The sequence below is a fragment of the Ooceraea biroi genome, chromosome 6 (genome assembly GCF_003672135.1).
Source record: "Ooceraea biroi isolate clonal line C1 chromosome 6, Obir_v5.4, whole genome shotgun sequence".
Lineage (NCBI taxonomy): Eukaryota > Metazoa > Arthropoda > Insecta > Hymenoptera > Formicidae > Ooceraea > Ooceraea biroi.
The window spans coordinates 6,228,319-6,245,346 of record NC_039511.1 but is presented as its reverse complement, the minus strand read 5'-3'; the positions used below and the strand labels follow the sequence as shown (position 1 = coordinate 6,245,346).

General features: G+C 33.9%; 2 protein-coding genes across 5 annotated transcripts in view; one reads left to right on the top strand and one right to left on the bottom strand.

The window, feature by feature from the left end:
* The window catches only part of LOC105280205 (solute carrier organic anion transporter family member 3A1), a 93,987-nt gene extending 85,291 nt beyond the window's left edge, over positions 1–8,696 (top strand). For all 4 annotated transcript variants that reach the window (XM_011340530.3, XM_011340531.3, XM_011340533.3 and 1 more), the window contains 4 exons: positions 985–1,135; positions 1,582–1,831; positions 2,133–2,261; positions 2,528–8,696. In XM_011340530.3, the coding sequence (XP_011338832.1) occupies positions 985–1,135; positions 1,582–1,831; positions 2,133–2,261; positions 2,528–2,697 (700 nt within the window). In that variant the 3' untranslated portion in view covers positions 2,698–8,696. The remainder of the gene's footprint in view (positions 1–984; positions 1,136–1,581; positions 1,832–2,132; positions 2,262–2,527) is intronic.
* An 863-nt stretch (positions 8,697–9,559) lies between these two features.
* Positions 9,560–16,983, bottom strand: LOC109611025. The gene is made up of 4 exons (XM_020031956.2): positions 16,172–16,983; positions 15,439–15,815; positions 11,972–12,173; positions 9,560–11,605 (listed from the first exon to the last, which is right to left on the bottom strand). Exons 1-4 carry the CDS (start codon positions 16,256–16,258, stop codon positions 11,351–11,353), a joined length of 921 nt encoding a protein of 306 aa, XP_019887515.2. The 5' UTR covers positions 16,259–16,983; the 3' UTR covers positions 9,560–11,350.
* Positions 16,984–17,028: the final 45 nt, after the last annotated feature.

Sequence of the window (17,028 nt, the reverse complement as noted above, 5' to 3'; positions counted from 1 at the left end):
ACAATGTATCAATAAATTTACTTTGCAATTATGCTCGAAGTGGATGTCCTTGAAAAGATAACTTAGGCTACTAATAAATTACAAATAAATATAACGATAGCATACATATATCAGTTTAAAAAATCATTAAACGTTTAATTTAACAATAGATATTGTACTAACATAATTATTGATCAATAAACTCACAGAAAAACATTTTGTATTATATTGTATATACTTGTACATACTTGAAAATTATAATAACACAAATTTACTTGTCTGTAAATATTACCAGCAATAAGTGCAACGTCTTTTATATTAACTTTTTTAATTACGCAGTTAATCTTTTTGTTAAAAAATTCGATAAAGTTCTTAATCATTTCAATAAAATCTGCATTTTTGAATTAAGTGAATCCATTCGTACTTTAACATTGTATTAAATAACATTGTCGTTAGCAATATTCTCGAATATGTTACGCTCATGCTAATAACATTGTCGCAAAACTACTTAATTGCCATTTTGTGGAGATAAAAAGTTGACCATGTAAAAAGTAACGTGTTCGGATATGTGTCCTGTTAGAATGTGCATTGCAAATATAATACATGTGTTTGAAACATGTGAGAACACCTTTTCCCTTTCTCATTTACAAGTCAACGGTCTCTTCCGGTTCTTTCAGATACATAAATTTCAAATTTTTCAATTGGACTTCTCGTTTATCTCCTGTAAACGGGAAGACCTCTACAGTAACTTTGTCTAATTTAAAATATGTGTACTATATGCCACTAAGTATAAAACAAATTATTATAATATCATTATTTTCCCATTCATCGAACTTGAACAAAGTTCATCATAAGTTCTTCAATGATAAATTTTAGTTGTATTTTATTTTATTTCAAAGCGGAGGAAATCATACTTTAAATGATACTTTATAATCTGAATTCAATTACTATTGCTGGATATTCTAATGCTAAAACTAAATTGATATGCAAATAATATTTCCACAGAATTTCCACATTTGAGCCGACCTGCAAGGCCACTTGCGATTGCGATCGGAATAAGTTCAGTCCAATCTGCGGTGCTGATGGCAAAACATATTTCTCGGCATGCCATGCGGGTTGCTCAAATTATACAGTTGCTGATGGCAAAGTATCATCGGTAAGTGCTAAATTTGACAGAATTAGTAATTGAATCAAATATATTTTGTTGTTACGAATAACTATTTATCTGAACGAGATTACATTGTAATTGTGCAATGTAATTGTGTATGTGTGATTGTCAGTTTATCAGTTACATAAATATTATAAAATACTAAGTAATTGTCAAGATAAAAGATGATTTGGAGAACAATATATATTTTTTTTCATAAATTACGTAGCTTCTGGACGAAATCTTTTTATAGATTCATATTCCTCATTATAAAATACAAAAATTTTTAGCTAGAATGTTTTAACTCAATTTTTATTTATTAAAACGTTTAATGTAATGTTACATTTAATGAATTATAAAATTTGATTACTTTTATATATCGAAAACTGAAGCGATCCTTGCTATGTTTTTTCTCCTTTAACAATGATTGATGGTGATGAATTAACATTTCGCAGTTCTATAATTGTCAATGCATCGGACAGAACCTAACGATACCTAACGAAGAAGAAATAATAAGTATGGCGACGATCGGTTACTGCCAATTAGAATGCAGTAACTTTTGGATTTACATGATCCTATTCTCCGTCTTTGTTTTTATTCACTCAACGAGCGAGGTAGGCTCCATGTTGCTCATTCTGCGGTGTGTGGATCCTAGAGACAAAGCTATGGCGCTTGGTTTGATACAGTTTGCCATCGGCTTGTTCGGTAATTATTTGATGAATTTCATTTTTCAACAATGTTATGGTAGAATATAAACTATGGTGTACATTTGCGCGAGAACCCATTCGGTTCAAGCTGGAAAAACAAACGAATAACTTTGATAAATTCTTGTTTGAAAAATTTTGATGAATTATGATACTGATTTAATGATAATGCTAATTAAGAAAATAAAAAGATTGATATCTAACATAAGAATTATAAGATTTTAGCATTCCCAGATTGTCTTTCATACAGAAACAGCATAGTATGCTTAGATCTTTATTGTTTTACTTCATTCCATGTTCAGGTAATGTTCCGTGTCCTATCGTTTACGGTGCTGTGGTGGATTCCGCGTGTCTCGTATGGGAGTACGCTTGCGGTAAGCGGGGCGCCTGCTGGCTTTACGATTCGAATGTCTTTAGAATGTTCTATCATGGTATGTACATTTTAGGAATGTGTAAAAACTCTTTTAGTTTTAAGAACATATTATTGAGGGTTAAATTAATCCTTACAATGACGAAGATTAATCCTGACAAAGAAGAATCCGTTATTGATTGGAGGAAATTTTTCTTTTATTCTAAAACGATAATGTAGATAAATTGAGTGAAAATTGCATGATAATATGAATAAATTAAAGGAAGATAATTCATGCTTAGTAATTTGCATACAAAATGTGCATATAAACACAAAGTTTCTCGGCAGGTACGACCGGCGGTATTCTCATGTTGGCATTTGTGGTGGATATAGTCGTCTGGTACAAGGCCGGGAGCATAAGCTTTGTGGAGGAGCAGGAGGGCGAGGAAGGTACCGCGGAGGAAATGGCGACGTTAAATTCGCAAGACGCCCAGGCGGTCGAGAACGACTATTTGTGAAGGTTTCGCATTACTCTTTGCGGTGAACGGGCCGCGGCCAAGTACAGCGGCGGCAAGTTGTCGTTATCTAAGGACGTAGGACAGTATCGTAGAATACGTAGGGACGTCATTCTTCATAAAAAAATGCCAGTATAACTCGCCGCGTTTTCCGAGGACGGCGAAAGATCGACTTGTCGGCGATTACGCGTCAAGATAAATTTCTCGGGAGATTTCCACATCGTCGGATCAACAGAAGTGTACCGCGTTGACGGCAGACGAGCAACGCTCTCGTCACGGTGCGAGTTGTCTTCTGGAAGAATAAGAAAATGAATGTAAGAAGGAGAAAATTCTAGGAAGATTAACTAAAGCGGGAGAATGGCTTGCAAGATTTTAATTCACTCACTTGCGAGCAAATACAATCGGCGATGATAGAGGGAAAATAAATAGAAAAGAAATAGATGCCCCAAAGTGAAAAAAGCATGACTCGAAAGATCATGGCTTACTTACGGTGAGCAAGATTTGAAATATTTTCATGTGGTAAGCAATGATTGTGGACACGAAAGCGATGTCTCGTATCGCGAGATAGTCTTGTAACGAGCACAAGATAGCAGCAAGGAAGAGTGGCCGATTCGACCGTGAGTAAAGTGGAAAAAGACCGGCAGAAGACGAAGCTGCAGGCGACAAAAGCGATAAGGAGATAAGAAGCAAGAGGAAAGAGACGAGTATTTTGGCTGCGCATCGCAATGTGATATAAGTCTCTCGAGTACGCCTCGGAAAAGTTAGTAGCGTTTCTCTCTCAGGGAGACTGTCAGTAAGTACACGCAATAAAAGTAATACTTCCGTGCCTACGAAACGACGGTGCTTGCGGCGAGCACGCGGTCCGCTTGATAGATCCGGGGAATCGAATCGAATCAAATAACATGAGGGCCTCGCGGTGGCGATAAATGCGCTTCGCACAGAGAGACAGTAAGAGATTGCACTGTGCGTTATACCGACGTCGATCGGTATAATGTTTAATTAATGTAATGGCAATTTTTGCCGTCGTGCGCGTTACCTAACTCTCTAACGGTAACGCTCTTTTACGCGAAGGAAACGTGGGGTGTTACATGCTCCGAGAAAGCTCCTTTAAACGGGATTTATTATAGAAACAATATGAGTTAATCATTGCACGGTGCAATTAAGACTATCTCTGGAAACGTAAAAAAATGAAGAGAGGAAAACTGATTATTTTATTCGATCGATCATTGCGATAGAAACTCTTTCTTTGCAGATAAAGTGTGTGTACGCACAAGAAATATATGTAATTAGGTGTGTTGCAAAAGTATTTAGGTACTCGCATATATAGGTACGTAATGTACAGTTGAAATCATCGAGTCTGGTCAGTTCTCTGCCGCTCACGAACGAATGTCTACGCTGCGAGTACATGTTCGCGTATAATTCTGCTTTAATTCTTGCGTGTATTTCAGCAATGTTCTGGAATACTATCGCGATGATTGATATGCCAGGTTTTCATACAGGCATCTTGGGAAGGTAGAAATTGTCCGAGAAGAGCATTACAGAAACGAAGCGCGCCACGGATGGCTTAGACTGCAATAAGGAAATTTTTAAAAAGATAGCGGAAGATTAAATCGAAAAATTCATGACGAGAGTCAAGTGTGCTCCACAAATTGGTAATACATATATTTTTATCTGTAACAAGTTGCATCTTCTTGACATAAGATTCGACGCGAAGACGTTCGTGCTAGCGGCTCATGTTTCTTGATGAAGTTGTCTCAATTTGTGCTCTTAATGGATTTTCAAGCACCGAGATTTTATACATATAATATGCATAATATTTTGTCTGTAACTAAGGTTTTTAATTTTTTCAATTTTAGTGAATTTTTTAAATTTTATACAACATTCAAAATTGTATGATGATGTTTTCTTGCATTAATTTTTAGGAATGCATCAAAACAAGATTATTAATGTTTAGCTTACAATTAACTAATGAGAAATTTATAAAATAAAAAATAATTACGTAATAATTATAAAATAAATGAAGAGCAATATATTGTATATGTATTTTTTTACATTTTTACATCTTGGATTTCTCGGCTTCCTCTTGAAAATAATTCAATCGCACAAATTGATGTACCTGATGTACACAAATTGTTTACTTTGCTTTACTTCGCTTTAAACGTCGACCCATCCAAATACATATTGTTCTTATATTTGAAATTCTCGGATCTCGAGTGACTTCTTAGGCACTACCGTCCGTGTGTTTTACTTGCGTATACAGTACTACGATGGTAAATATTATACATAGACATGTAGATACATACCTGTAACAATTACGTATTTGTCTTGAATGAAAAATCGCGTGTACGTTGTGAATGATTTAGATGGGGATCTCCAATAACGCGAAATGAAGGGAGACGACGAGAGAAAAGGGAAAAATAAAGTGAGAAGAACGAAATCGAAAACGAAGATACATACGACATATTTTTAGATAATTTGACGAAAAGGCAAGTAAGATAAAATAAAAGTAATGTTTCCGGTTCGATCAATTTCGTCGATGGTTATTAACTCTTAAACACAGACGTGATTTAAAGTTACGACAACGTGGATTATTCATCATGTATGCTACATGACTTTTATGCAATTTATTTCACTTTTTAGTGTGAGCTCTTCATCACACTTGTATGTACATATTTGTGTTTTCTGTAGACGATTCTTTCTGGATGATTGAATTTTTCTAGCGTTTCATTTTTACTTCTGTGACTGTGCGTATGTGACTGTGCGTGTGCGTGTGTCTGTAAATATAGTCTGTATTTAAGGGTTAATTTATTCGAGCGTGCAGCTTAGCGCGGAAAACGGGAAATATATTTTTGGAGAATTTTATGTTTGGGCGGTTACGTGCACTTCTCCATTGATCCCGAGAACCGGAGGCACGTCGTTCGCGAAGATGCACGAAGATGCGCCTTTGCTACGCGATTTAGAATGCAAATGAAGAAAGAAAAATGGAAAAATCAACATATAAAATAATACGTAATATTACATTATAAAAGACTACTTATTAGTTTATAAACGGCTGTTAAGAATGATTATTTATTCATTTCTACTTATTAATAATCTCTCGATTATTATGAAATTATAACACGTTCGGCACTTAGCTTCAAGATGATTGAGTGTCTCTTCGTGCATTTGTCACGAAGAAAAATCAGGCTACTTCTCTTCTCAAAGCACGGAGAGAGAGACTTTATCAGTCAGTGCAAACAAGCAGAAACTACTTTTTTTACGGTTAGTGTGTGAGTGCAATTAATTAAAACAAGCGATCTAAAACCAGAATAATTAATGTCGATCTGCGATATTTGCAACTAGAAGAACAAAGAACTTGTATGTGAATCGTTTATCTCCCAAAATTAATTTTGAAAAACTCCGAGATATTTATATATGTGTAAACGGATTATATTCAACAATTGCTGCGTATTTAAATACGGATTTAAATACAGATTTATGCCAATAATGATATCAGACGATATCAAGCGACGCGGCAGCGTCGCGACGCCAAGTACATAAAAAACATATATTTTTTCTTTTTTTAAAAAAGGTTTTTTTAGGGATTCTTGCAGTTGCACATTGCCGAACGACATTAGCTGTTCTAGCTTCATGTCACAGGTATAAAGTTGATATATCTGTACCAGATAATCATTCGAGTATTCGTGGTCAAAGGCGTATGTAAGCGGTCGCGTTATGTCGCGTACGTTTTTCGTGCAGTGCTGTTAACCGCAACCAAGAATCGTATTTTTGTATTCGCGAAAAAAATCATAATCTATATTTTAAACGAGCATGGGATGCGGAGCACGGCACGGCAATACAGAGATTATATTCGATTAATCCAATATATACGTATATGTATATGTATACGTATGTGTGTGTGCGTGTGTGTGTAGTGTGTGTGTGCGCGCATACGGAAAAATTTCAGACATAAATCTATATATGAAGAATATATTAAACGAGTACTTTCGAATATATATGAATTAAGCACTTTACAATGCCCGTATCTCGATGATCAAAATTAAGTTCTCGACGAAACGTCAAGAGAACGTCACGCTATTTAATAACTCGTATAGTGTAGGTGATTACTGTTCTCCGTAATACGTAATAATATCTATGCCATGTAGAAATCGTAATAATTCGCCGTCGTTCGATCGATGGCAGATATTTTTTTTCAATCGCATGATAGGATAGGATGTAATCTGCGCCGGAATCGATGGCGACAGCCGCGTGTACAAATAATGCGTTTCCCGTTGAAAGCGTCGGTCGATTTTTTCCTACTTCAATTCCGTTGCCGTTCGCCAGAATGCGATCACGGTCTGCTCACACTGTAACGAGTCCCTTTAATACCAAAATACGGAGAGCCAAATACGCAACTGAGTATCTCTATTGAAAATTTCGTCCCTGTGTGTTGACGAGTTCTTCTTTACGATACCGATTATTTTCCGAAACGTTGCATCGTTCGAAAGTTATATTTTTGCATAGAGGAGCACACGCACGTATTTGCCTCTCGGTGTTTTGCGCACGTACATATAATGCACTTGTAAATATAGACAAGTACAATAATTGCCAAAATAATGTAAACTCGAGATCGAGTTTCGATGTTCATCTCTTGAGCGATGATGAATTAACTGGTGATTCAAATGATTCACAACTATTTCCTATTATCTGGCCTTCGTCTGCACTTAAAAGCGCATCTATTGCAAACGAATTTCCGTTAAGATTAGTTGGAACTGACTAGAGAGTTAAATAGTTGATATCTCTTACCGCAAATTACTTGTCGACCATCAGTTACATTTTATGGGCATAAAACTGCGACGATGTGCAAAACCCCAACCAAAACGGAAAGACTGTCTTAAAACCGAAAACTGCCGATATACTCAAAGATATATCATATTCTCTTCTTAAAAATAACCGTACTTTAAAACTGCCTACTGACACTGCCCGTAATAAAATTCACCGTTTCCCACTGCCATACACAACTTAAATACTATACCGTTGCATTTATTAATTGTCAAAGTTTGTCATCTGTGTCTGACAATGAAAGCTGGTTTCACTATTCTAGGAAAGCAGTAAATTACTATCAATACACTTTTTTACGGAGTTTTACACTTTCAAATATTAATTTCCAATTCTATCATAATGACCAAGGTGTGCTGCAGAAAAATAATGGAAATATACATGTAAGAAATTGTCTCTACAAATATGTGAATTTTATATAAATTATATTGTTAATAACGTCGATTTTTATCGCAAAATCTCTGTCATTATTTCCTATTGCTTGCTACATTTAAGATTCTTTACATCTGCATACTGTATTAAACAATTTCGTACTCGTCGCAGTTTTACGAGCTCATTTGGGTGATGATTTTACATAACATTTTTTGTCGTGGCGCCCCAATTGCAAAGAACGATCATTGGCGAATCACGGAATATGATAATACTATATTTTAGTAAAAAATTTATCTATAATGTATCCGTAGAACTGTAGAGAGTGAAAGAGAGAGAGAGAGAGAGAGTCGGCCGCACAGCGTCGGCAATCCGCCGCGGTTTTATCTAATTAATGAGTGGAATCCTTTGTGAGAACGATAATTGCTAGTCCTTAATTCCGTGATGTGCACGCGTATATTCTCGTCCTGTCGCCGATGCGAATGTACACGCGCATATCGGATGCGAGAGAAACAAGTATGTAAGAGTGGATAAAGAATTGCTCGGAGGTCGGGATGTAGGTCATGTAGGTACAAGCGTGAAATATAAGTTGCCATTTTTTTATGTACACACAATATTGTAATTATAATTATACATTGATAACTGCTACTATTTTATTTTATTGCTATTGTAAATTATATTATAATTATTATAAATTTATACTGTTATAATGATAATTATTTTTAAATACTGCTAATGTTTATTATACGTAATAGGAAATTATGAATGTAATAATTTGATTTTTATATATAATGTTACACACACACACAGACACATATTATAAAAAAAAGAGAGGAAAAAAGGGTTACAATTATTCTTCAAGAGACGTAAGTGTATTTTGATATATAGTATGTATGCCATATTTTTTGTGTGTAAGTGTGATACGAATAATTCTAAGCGCGTCCGGTTTGCACGAGGCCGGAAGAATCGCAAAACGAATCTTATCTTTGCGAGTCTCGTTGAATCGGCGATTCGTTTGTCTTTTTTTCCGTTCACTTTTCGACTAACAAACATTGTACAAGAAGACCTTGTATTTGTATGAAGTATATATTTTTACGGGAATATTACTTTTTGACGGGACATCTAGATGTATTGTAATTACACATCGAAAATTTAAGAGAAATTTTAATTGCAACTTTGGAGCATTTTATACAATTTGTCGTGAAATTTGGACGAACGAACAATTGTTTCCTAAGCTACCGAACACTTTTAAGGTTTTTTAAGGCCAGTAATAAGAGCTTTTGAATTGTAATTGTAGTTTCGCGGCAATTGTCTTCTTGGATGTGAAATTTCGTAGTTTAATTCTTTCATTTTTGGACTGACATGCGAATTGTTTAAATACTATTTATTTGGATACAATCCGTTTCTTTTTCGGGGCGTTGTATTATGTCCTCGATTAAGGCTGTAAATAAGAAATCTACCAGACGTTCGATGACCCACGACCTTAAGGTTCCCACTGACTTCCGACATTTAAGTGCCTAAAAATTCAGAGATACATCTATTCTCTTCGTTGTCTAGTTTCTACAGTTGGATAAAGCATTGCTCATCGAAATGACGAAGAAACAAGTTTTTCCATAATCGATTCTGTTTATGCACATATGTGCAACAATATTGTTCGCTGTCATAAAATTATTTATTCAAAAATTCATGGGCATTTCACAAAATTGTTAACTTCAATTGCACTTCTCAAATAGAGTAAAGTATGTGGAAGTAGAATGATCTATATCTCAGTTTTTAATGAGATCTATAGTACCTGTGAGAGAGAAAATATCTCAACGATATAACTCAAAAAGAAAATTTGCACAAATTTATCAGATTTTTATCTCGATGAACTTTCCAGATCTCGTTTTTACGTATATTAAATTATTTTGTTTAATACTACTATACATATAAATTTTTATAATTTTGTGTTACAAAAGATAAATAGTGATATACATAGTATAGAAGAATGTACAAACTATTAACCCTCTAGTGACTTCAAATGATCAAAATAAATTTCAAAATGCACGTTATTTATTTAAAACTGTTAAACTCCATTGAGATGATGTTTTGGTTGATCGTGCACCGCAAATAATCAAAATCCCAGTTAAAATCTTGATAATCCATTAGAGGGTTAAACAAGGAAGTTATATACTTCTACGATAAATATGATATAACACGTTGAATTATTTATAACACGTTGCAAGACCTAGAGAAAATGCAATAAATAACGAGAAACAAAATAAAAAATCTATATATACGTCTTTATAAAAGTGAAACCTAGAGTACATACCATAAACTGTGCCAGTGCTTTATCCAACTTTACTAGTTTTACGTCGCAAAAGACGAGAGACTGTCACTCGACATCCTCAGTAGATCTCAGCACTCCGACGAAACGAACAAGGATCATTTATTTTTTATTCAAAGTCGCGGATGGGCCAGCTCGTTTCTGTGGAGTGCGCCTAACGAATAGATAATTATATATCATAAATATAATAATAAATAAATATATATATACATATACAGATGTGCGCGTGCATGTACATACACATACATATATGTAAATTTAAGTGCGGGAACCTGAAGGTGCATGGAGCAACGGAAAGAGAAAATCCTCGAAAGTGTAAGCACCGAGACATCGTCAGTCAATGATGTTTTGTTTCTGAAGATGCAAAAGTCAATTTTTCGATTACGTAAACGAAACTCCTGCATCACTGTAACATACCTCTATAGCACGTCTCATAATTTAATTAGCCCTCGGGTTATTGGTTGTTTAAATTGTCTTAAACGCGACAAAGAAAAAGCTCAGAGAGAGAGGGAGACAGAGAAAGATAGAAAAAAGAGGAGATGGTAGCCCTAAATATATATTTATTTTTCTGACTAGAAACTGGTACAGTCGAGAAATAGATGAACGGGATAATGTACGTTGCGAACAAATACGTTTAGTAATCCGAGGGTTAAGACTGATTCTACAAGCGCGTTATAAAAATGTTAGATCGAGTATATTTTACAATTATACTGTCATTATTATTGTTTGTAATTATATAATTACTATCGAATTTGTTTTTAATAAACGGCAGGTGCCATGATTACATACTCTGACTGGAATACAATTATTTTTAAACACACATTCCAATTTTCCTTTCTACTAATAGTAAGTAAATTCTGATAAATATTTATTATATCTTTAATATCAATATATCAGTAATTATAAACATTTGAATAGCAATATAATGTTTAAACGATGTTTACAATTAACAAGTTTAATACAATTTAGTGTATTTATATTTATTGGGGAAAGATACAAGAATAAACATTTTATTTCTATTCGTTTATTAATTTTATTAGTGTATATAGATTATTAGCATATACAGATAATATTATTGAAGTCACATTCACATGCAGCAATGTTTAGATTAATTTAACGATTTTCTTAAACTTTGTTTGCGGCTCACACATCATTTTCGAACCCTTCATTCTTTGACTGATTTTCATATGAGTCCCACATATTGACGTTCTGATTGGCGATTTTCATTTTGTTTGAAGTTAGTACGCTATTATCGAAATTGCGTCTGCCTTCAAACGGATGAATGCCATTGATATTTATATTAGCGTTCATATTATCAACATCTTGATTCGACAATAGCGATCTTCGGAAGGCAAGACTGTCAACTTGGGCAGATGGGAGTTGTTTTTTCAAGTTTGCCTGCAATACAATATTTGTGATACATGCAATACATATAACTGAAAAGTCCAAGTTATTTTAGTACACAGAATATTCCTAGATTTTACGCGTTACCTGCTAATAGCATATTCTTGAATTCATTTGGAGACGAAAATCGTAATACAAAAATTGAGATTATGATAGTTCAAAGAAAGTGTAAAATTCATCAATTAAAAACATTCTTTGAAAACTATTTTCTTTAGACAAATTTTTTCCAGAAATATCTAATTTTTTTAAATATATTGGACAGTAAGTAAAATTGATTGCATTCCACATTTACTTTAGCAAAACATAAAAAGCATAGTGTTTATATTATGTTTTATTTTTTATATTTCTTATGCATAATACCTGAATCTGTTTTCTAGGTAATTTTGGCACATCCAAGGCAGAGTTAAGTAACTTGCAAGGAATGACGCAACCGAATTCACTGTTTTGCTGGGCTTGCTTGAAGACATCCTCAATGCGTTCTAAAGTTGCCAGAATGGACGCCAAATATTGAGATTTTGACGTGTCACCATATTGTGACAATAAAATTACCAGCTTTGGAAAAAAAATTTAGTTAAAACTTAGATTAGTTAACAAATAACTGCTCTGCTTTAACAAGTTTTTTTATAAACAAATATTAAAAGAAGAAGTTAATAAATAAGAGAGATTAATATAGTAAATCTATTAAAATGTCAATGTTTGACAAAACTTAAACTTAACAAATTTTATTTATTATTTGTATATCTAAATAAAACAATTTACTTACTAGACAACTGAATATTTGGCGCGAAATCATCAGGGGTGCCATGATTGTCAATCTTCGAGTTTCTTTTCGACTTTGGGTTAGTCGCTTTATACAGGGTATTCATATAGGGACTTAGTCGGTCACGCTAAAATTAAAACTAGTTTGTGAATTTGCACTTGAGATAAAATTGTGTAATAAAAATCTATAATCCTATAAGATGCATGATGCGGTCATTCAGAATATTATTACTTGCATGAGTAAATGTGTAAAATTCAATTTACCTTTTACGATATGATCGAGATTAGCGTGTGCGAAACTGTAAAATCGCAATGTTTTGGACTTTTCGTCAAGGTAGATAAATTGCACGCTAGAGAGGATATATATAGGAATTTAATTATTCTGTGCCTGCGTGCGTGCATATACATATATATATATATATATATACGTGTGTACGCGTATCAAAAAAAGAAAATGTGCCTCAATCGGAAACGGAGTACAATGACTGCTTCAAACAGTTTTTTAATCACTTCCACTTATATTGAGATCCAGGAGTGTATTTTGAATAAAAAAATTAATTAAAACAAGATGTAATTGACGTTTTGTAGTTTTTTCGGTATCAGTCGCATCACAGATTGCACATCGTGTATATTATTAATATTTTATTACACATTCTACTTGCTAGGAACATGGATACGAAAAAATAATTTTTTAATCGAGTTATTTTAATCCCAATTTCTGTTTTTAGTAAGGTAAATAACATATTCTATTAAACAAGTTATAGTTTTTACACTTTATATAATAGTAACATTATATAATAGTAATATTAATGAATACTACGTTATTTTAGAAGATGTAAAGTCAAGAACATTGTTCTGAGTAAACTTCAAAAGGTTTTAGCCGTCGCACGTTGTTTATTAAAAGATTATTAGCAAAAGAAATTTAATAATTTTGCACGAATTTTCAGCTGTCCACGCGAAAAACTTGACATATGTATATTATAGATATATGTATATATTTGTATATTATATTGGGTTGTTCGGAAAGTTATTTCGTTTTTTCAAGGAAAAATGAAAGGCGGTTTTTTCATATTTAGAAAAAATTTTATTCAGTGATGTATTGGCCATTTTGTTCCACTACCTTTCGCCATCTTTCTGGCAACTTTAAGATTCCACGCTCATAGAAGTCCTTCTCCTTATTGACAAAAAATTGAAGCAAGTGATTTTTGACGCCTTCATTTGAATCGACGTTTACATTGTTCAAAGAATTTTGTAGAGACCGGAACAAATGGTAATCGAATGGTGCCAGATCAGGAGAGTATGGTGGGTGTGGTAGCACATCCCATCCAAGCTGTAAAAGCTTCTGGCGAGTGACCAAACTTGTGTGTGGTCTGGCATTGTCGTGATGGAATACGACACCTTTCCTATTCGCCAATTCTGGTCGCTTCTGCTTGATGGCAGCATCCAATTCATCCAGCTGACGACAATACACTTTCGAATCAATCGTCTGGTTGCTTGGTACTAGCTCGAAAAATACGATTCCCTTCCAATCCCACCATACAGAAAGCATGATCTTCTTTTGATGAATATCTGCCTTGGATGTCGATTGAGCAGGTTCATCTTGCCTGGACCATGATCGTTTTCGCTTAACATTGTTGTAAACAATCCATTTTTCATCTCCAGTTATGATTCGCTTCAAAAATGGTTCATTTTCTTCACGTTTCAACAATGAATCGCAGATGGTAATGCGTCGAATCAAGTCAATTTCCTTTAAATTGTGTGGAACCCAAATATCGAGCTTTGAAACGAATCCAAGGCGTTTCAAATGATCGTAAACAGTTGAATTCGATAAATTTAACTTTTCAGCACTTTCGCGTGTTGTTATGCGACGGTTTGCATCCACCAGAGCCTTTATTTTCTCGTCATCAGCTTTAATTGGCCGACCTGAACGTGGTGCATCTTTCAAATCGAAATTTCCAGTACGAAATTTCGAAAACCAATTCTGACACTGACGTTCACTCAATACATCTTCTCCGTACACGGCACACAATTTTTTCTCGCTTGCACTGCATTTTTACCCTTTCGGTGGTAAAAAAAGCAAAATATTACGAAAATGCTCACTTTGATTTTCCATGTTTGATGTGATGCCAAAAAAAATTACTTGACAGATCGCAACACAATAAGATACTAAATGACGTCTGAAATGTCAGTTGTCAAAATATAAAACGAATTTGTCGCTTAGAGTAAGGTTAAGTATCGAGGAACGCGACTAACGACATCTCTTTGTGAAAAACGAAATTACTTTCCGAACTACCCAATAGAAGTCACTCTCCCGAATAATCTACAGAAGATTTTAGCTGTCGCTCGTTGTTTCTTAAAAAGTTATTGATAAATTTTATATGATAAATGCCAGTTTTTATATCATAAGTGACACAGGTTACAAATAAAATAAAGCAATCGTAGTAATCAAACACATTATTTATTTAAAAAATAAATATTCGACTTATTCCGATTTTATAAAAATTTTCTACATATTTTATCAACCTAATATGTTTTTATTAAGATAGGATGTTCTCGAAAATCGTTCGGCAACATGGACGGTGATGTGTGAAAGCAGTACACAATAATGTTACTTGAGATAATACACACGTTATATTTCAATGTGTACAATGAACGAATACGTTATAACGAGCAAAAGAAAAATACACTGTGTGAAGTACTCGTTACAAAGAAAAAATCGCTAGTAGCAGGCAGAACGCCATCAAGATGCGCGCGAGCGTAAAACGGTTGCGCGTGCGCATAAAACAATATAAACAGACGCCATAAACTATAATAAAGCATGCATCAAAAATACGCTGAATATAAAATAAAAAAGATAAAATCTCAACAGTTTTGTTTTATAAATATCACAACAAAAAATACTTTTTTTGTATTGAAAGCAAGACGTAACATCTAATTATTGAAGCGGATTCACAATGTCTTCTTTGCGTGTCTTGATTCTAGCATTTACATAATCGCCCTGTTCGTTGTCGTTTGTAGACTTGTCAATTATTTCTCTTCCAGATATATTCTCCTCGTCAATAGCCTACATTTGATTTTTCAATGTTTTCAAGAGAAACGCTTTTATGCTAGACATCATATTTGCTACGATGTCTCTTGTCATGATCTCTTTGTCTAATATGTTTGTAGCCGGAAAATATGTATTTAGTGCATTTCGGGTAATCTGATCGAGCTCAGTTGCTACTTGGTATGTAGACGACATGCTTTTCCTGGCGGTGGTGGGCGATATCAAAGGTGTTATGGCCTTTTCGAGGTTCTCTATTATTTTTTGCTGGCTGCTAACATCGCTGATATTAGTTAAATGAATCTCTATGAGTTTCCATAATTCCTCAGCCAGAGCCTTCGTATCCACATTCACGATGATATTCACATTTTTGTTGTGGACGATTGTTCCTGACGATTGTTCCTGGAAGATAGAGTTTATTTTTATAAAGGCGCAAATTAATGATGCAAAAACAATTAATAACATTTAATATCTTTTCTATAAATTATGAACTATTCCATCAACTAAGTATTTATATAGCGCATTTTTTTACTAATATTTTCATTGTATAATACAATCAAGTTAACATTTTGATACAGCTAAATTTGCACAAAACATAAATTAATAATAACATACTCGTATATAAATCATATATAAATAAGATATAATAAAAAATAAAAACTATATGTATATTATAAGATATAAATACATAATAAAAAAGTTTTATTGATTTCAATTTATATGCAACAATATCATGATGTATCTCGTTACTTTCTTACTTGCTCTGGTATTTTTACTTGGTGGGCCGTAATCACCGCTATGGTGGTGCACAATATCGGTAAATGCATAACATTGATCAATGCCATAATGTAATAGTTGTACGCGTGGCTTCGCACTTGCCTCGAGAACGACTGATATCGAGGTGCATAGCAATCAACTATCGAACTCACACGTCCTGCTTTAATTCACATAATACGTAACCATTCACCGTGCTAAATTCGGCTGTATGCAATCAATTCATCAACGCTCACAATGCGGATCGATACAGCGCAATGCCAGAAGCCATAAATGCAGTTTTCGCAAAGCGCGCGAGCAGTATTCGTTCATCGAATCAGACCTGAAGATCATAACTCATCATGTACATTTGCCACTCTGCTACGGTTAATTCACACCACGACTAATCATACATCGTACAATTAATTACATCTGTACTATTTGATTCCTCTCGGTTGTTTGTATCTTTAAAATTGTGTATATTTAAAATTTGTTATATAACAGAACAAAAGTGTAACAGAAGTTTCGTCATCTTGTAATTGAATACATAAAACTAATCAAAGCGGAAAGACGAATATGTTCTGCTTTGTAGTTTGCAGTCGATTGACTCTCATAAAGATAGTGGTATACATGCTATAAAGATAACTGATTTCATGGATTTAATTTGAAAAAAAATATTGTTCTGATATACTATATCTCTTCTAAAGCTAATTCCAATAATTATTAACACTAATTTCGAACTTGACAATATGTAACTTATATTTGATCCTACAAAACGATATATCTCTTATAATTATTTGCATTGCAATCACAACCAGTCGAATCGTCTGTTCTTCACTGATCATTAATCGCGAAAACGAGC

Bases quoted from the DNA above. Each gene is read 5' to 3' on its own strand.
- LOC109611025 (XM_020031956.2), bottom strand. From the start codon at position 16,258: ATGGCATTGATCAATGTTATGCATTTACCGATATTGTGCACCACCATA. The intron at 15,816-16,171 runs GTAAGAAAGTAA...TCTATCTTCCAG, and splicing joins AAGTAAAAATACCAGAGCAA to GAACAATCGTCAGGAACAAT. The intron at 12,174-15,438 runs GTAGGCTATTGA...TAACTAAATTTT, and splicing joins AAAACATTGAAAAATCAAAT to TTTTCCAAAGCTGGTAATTT.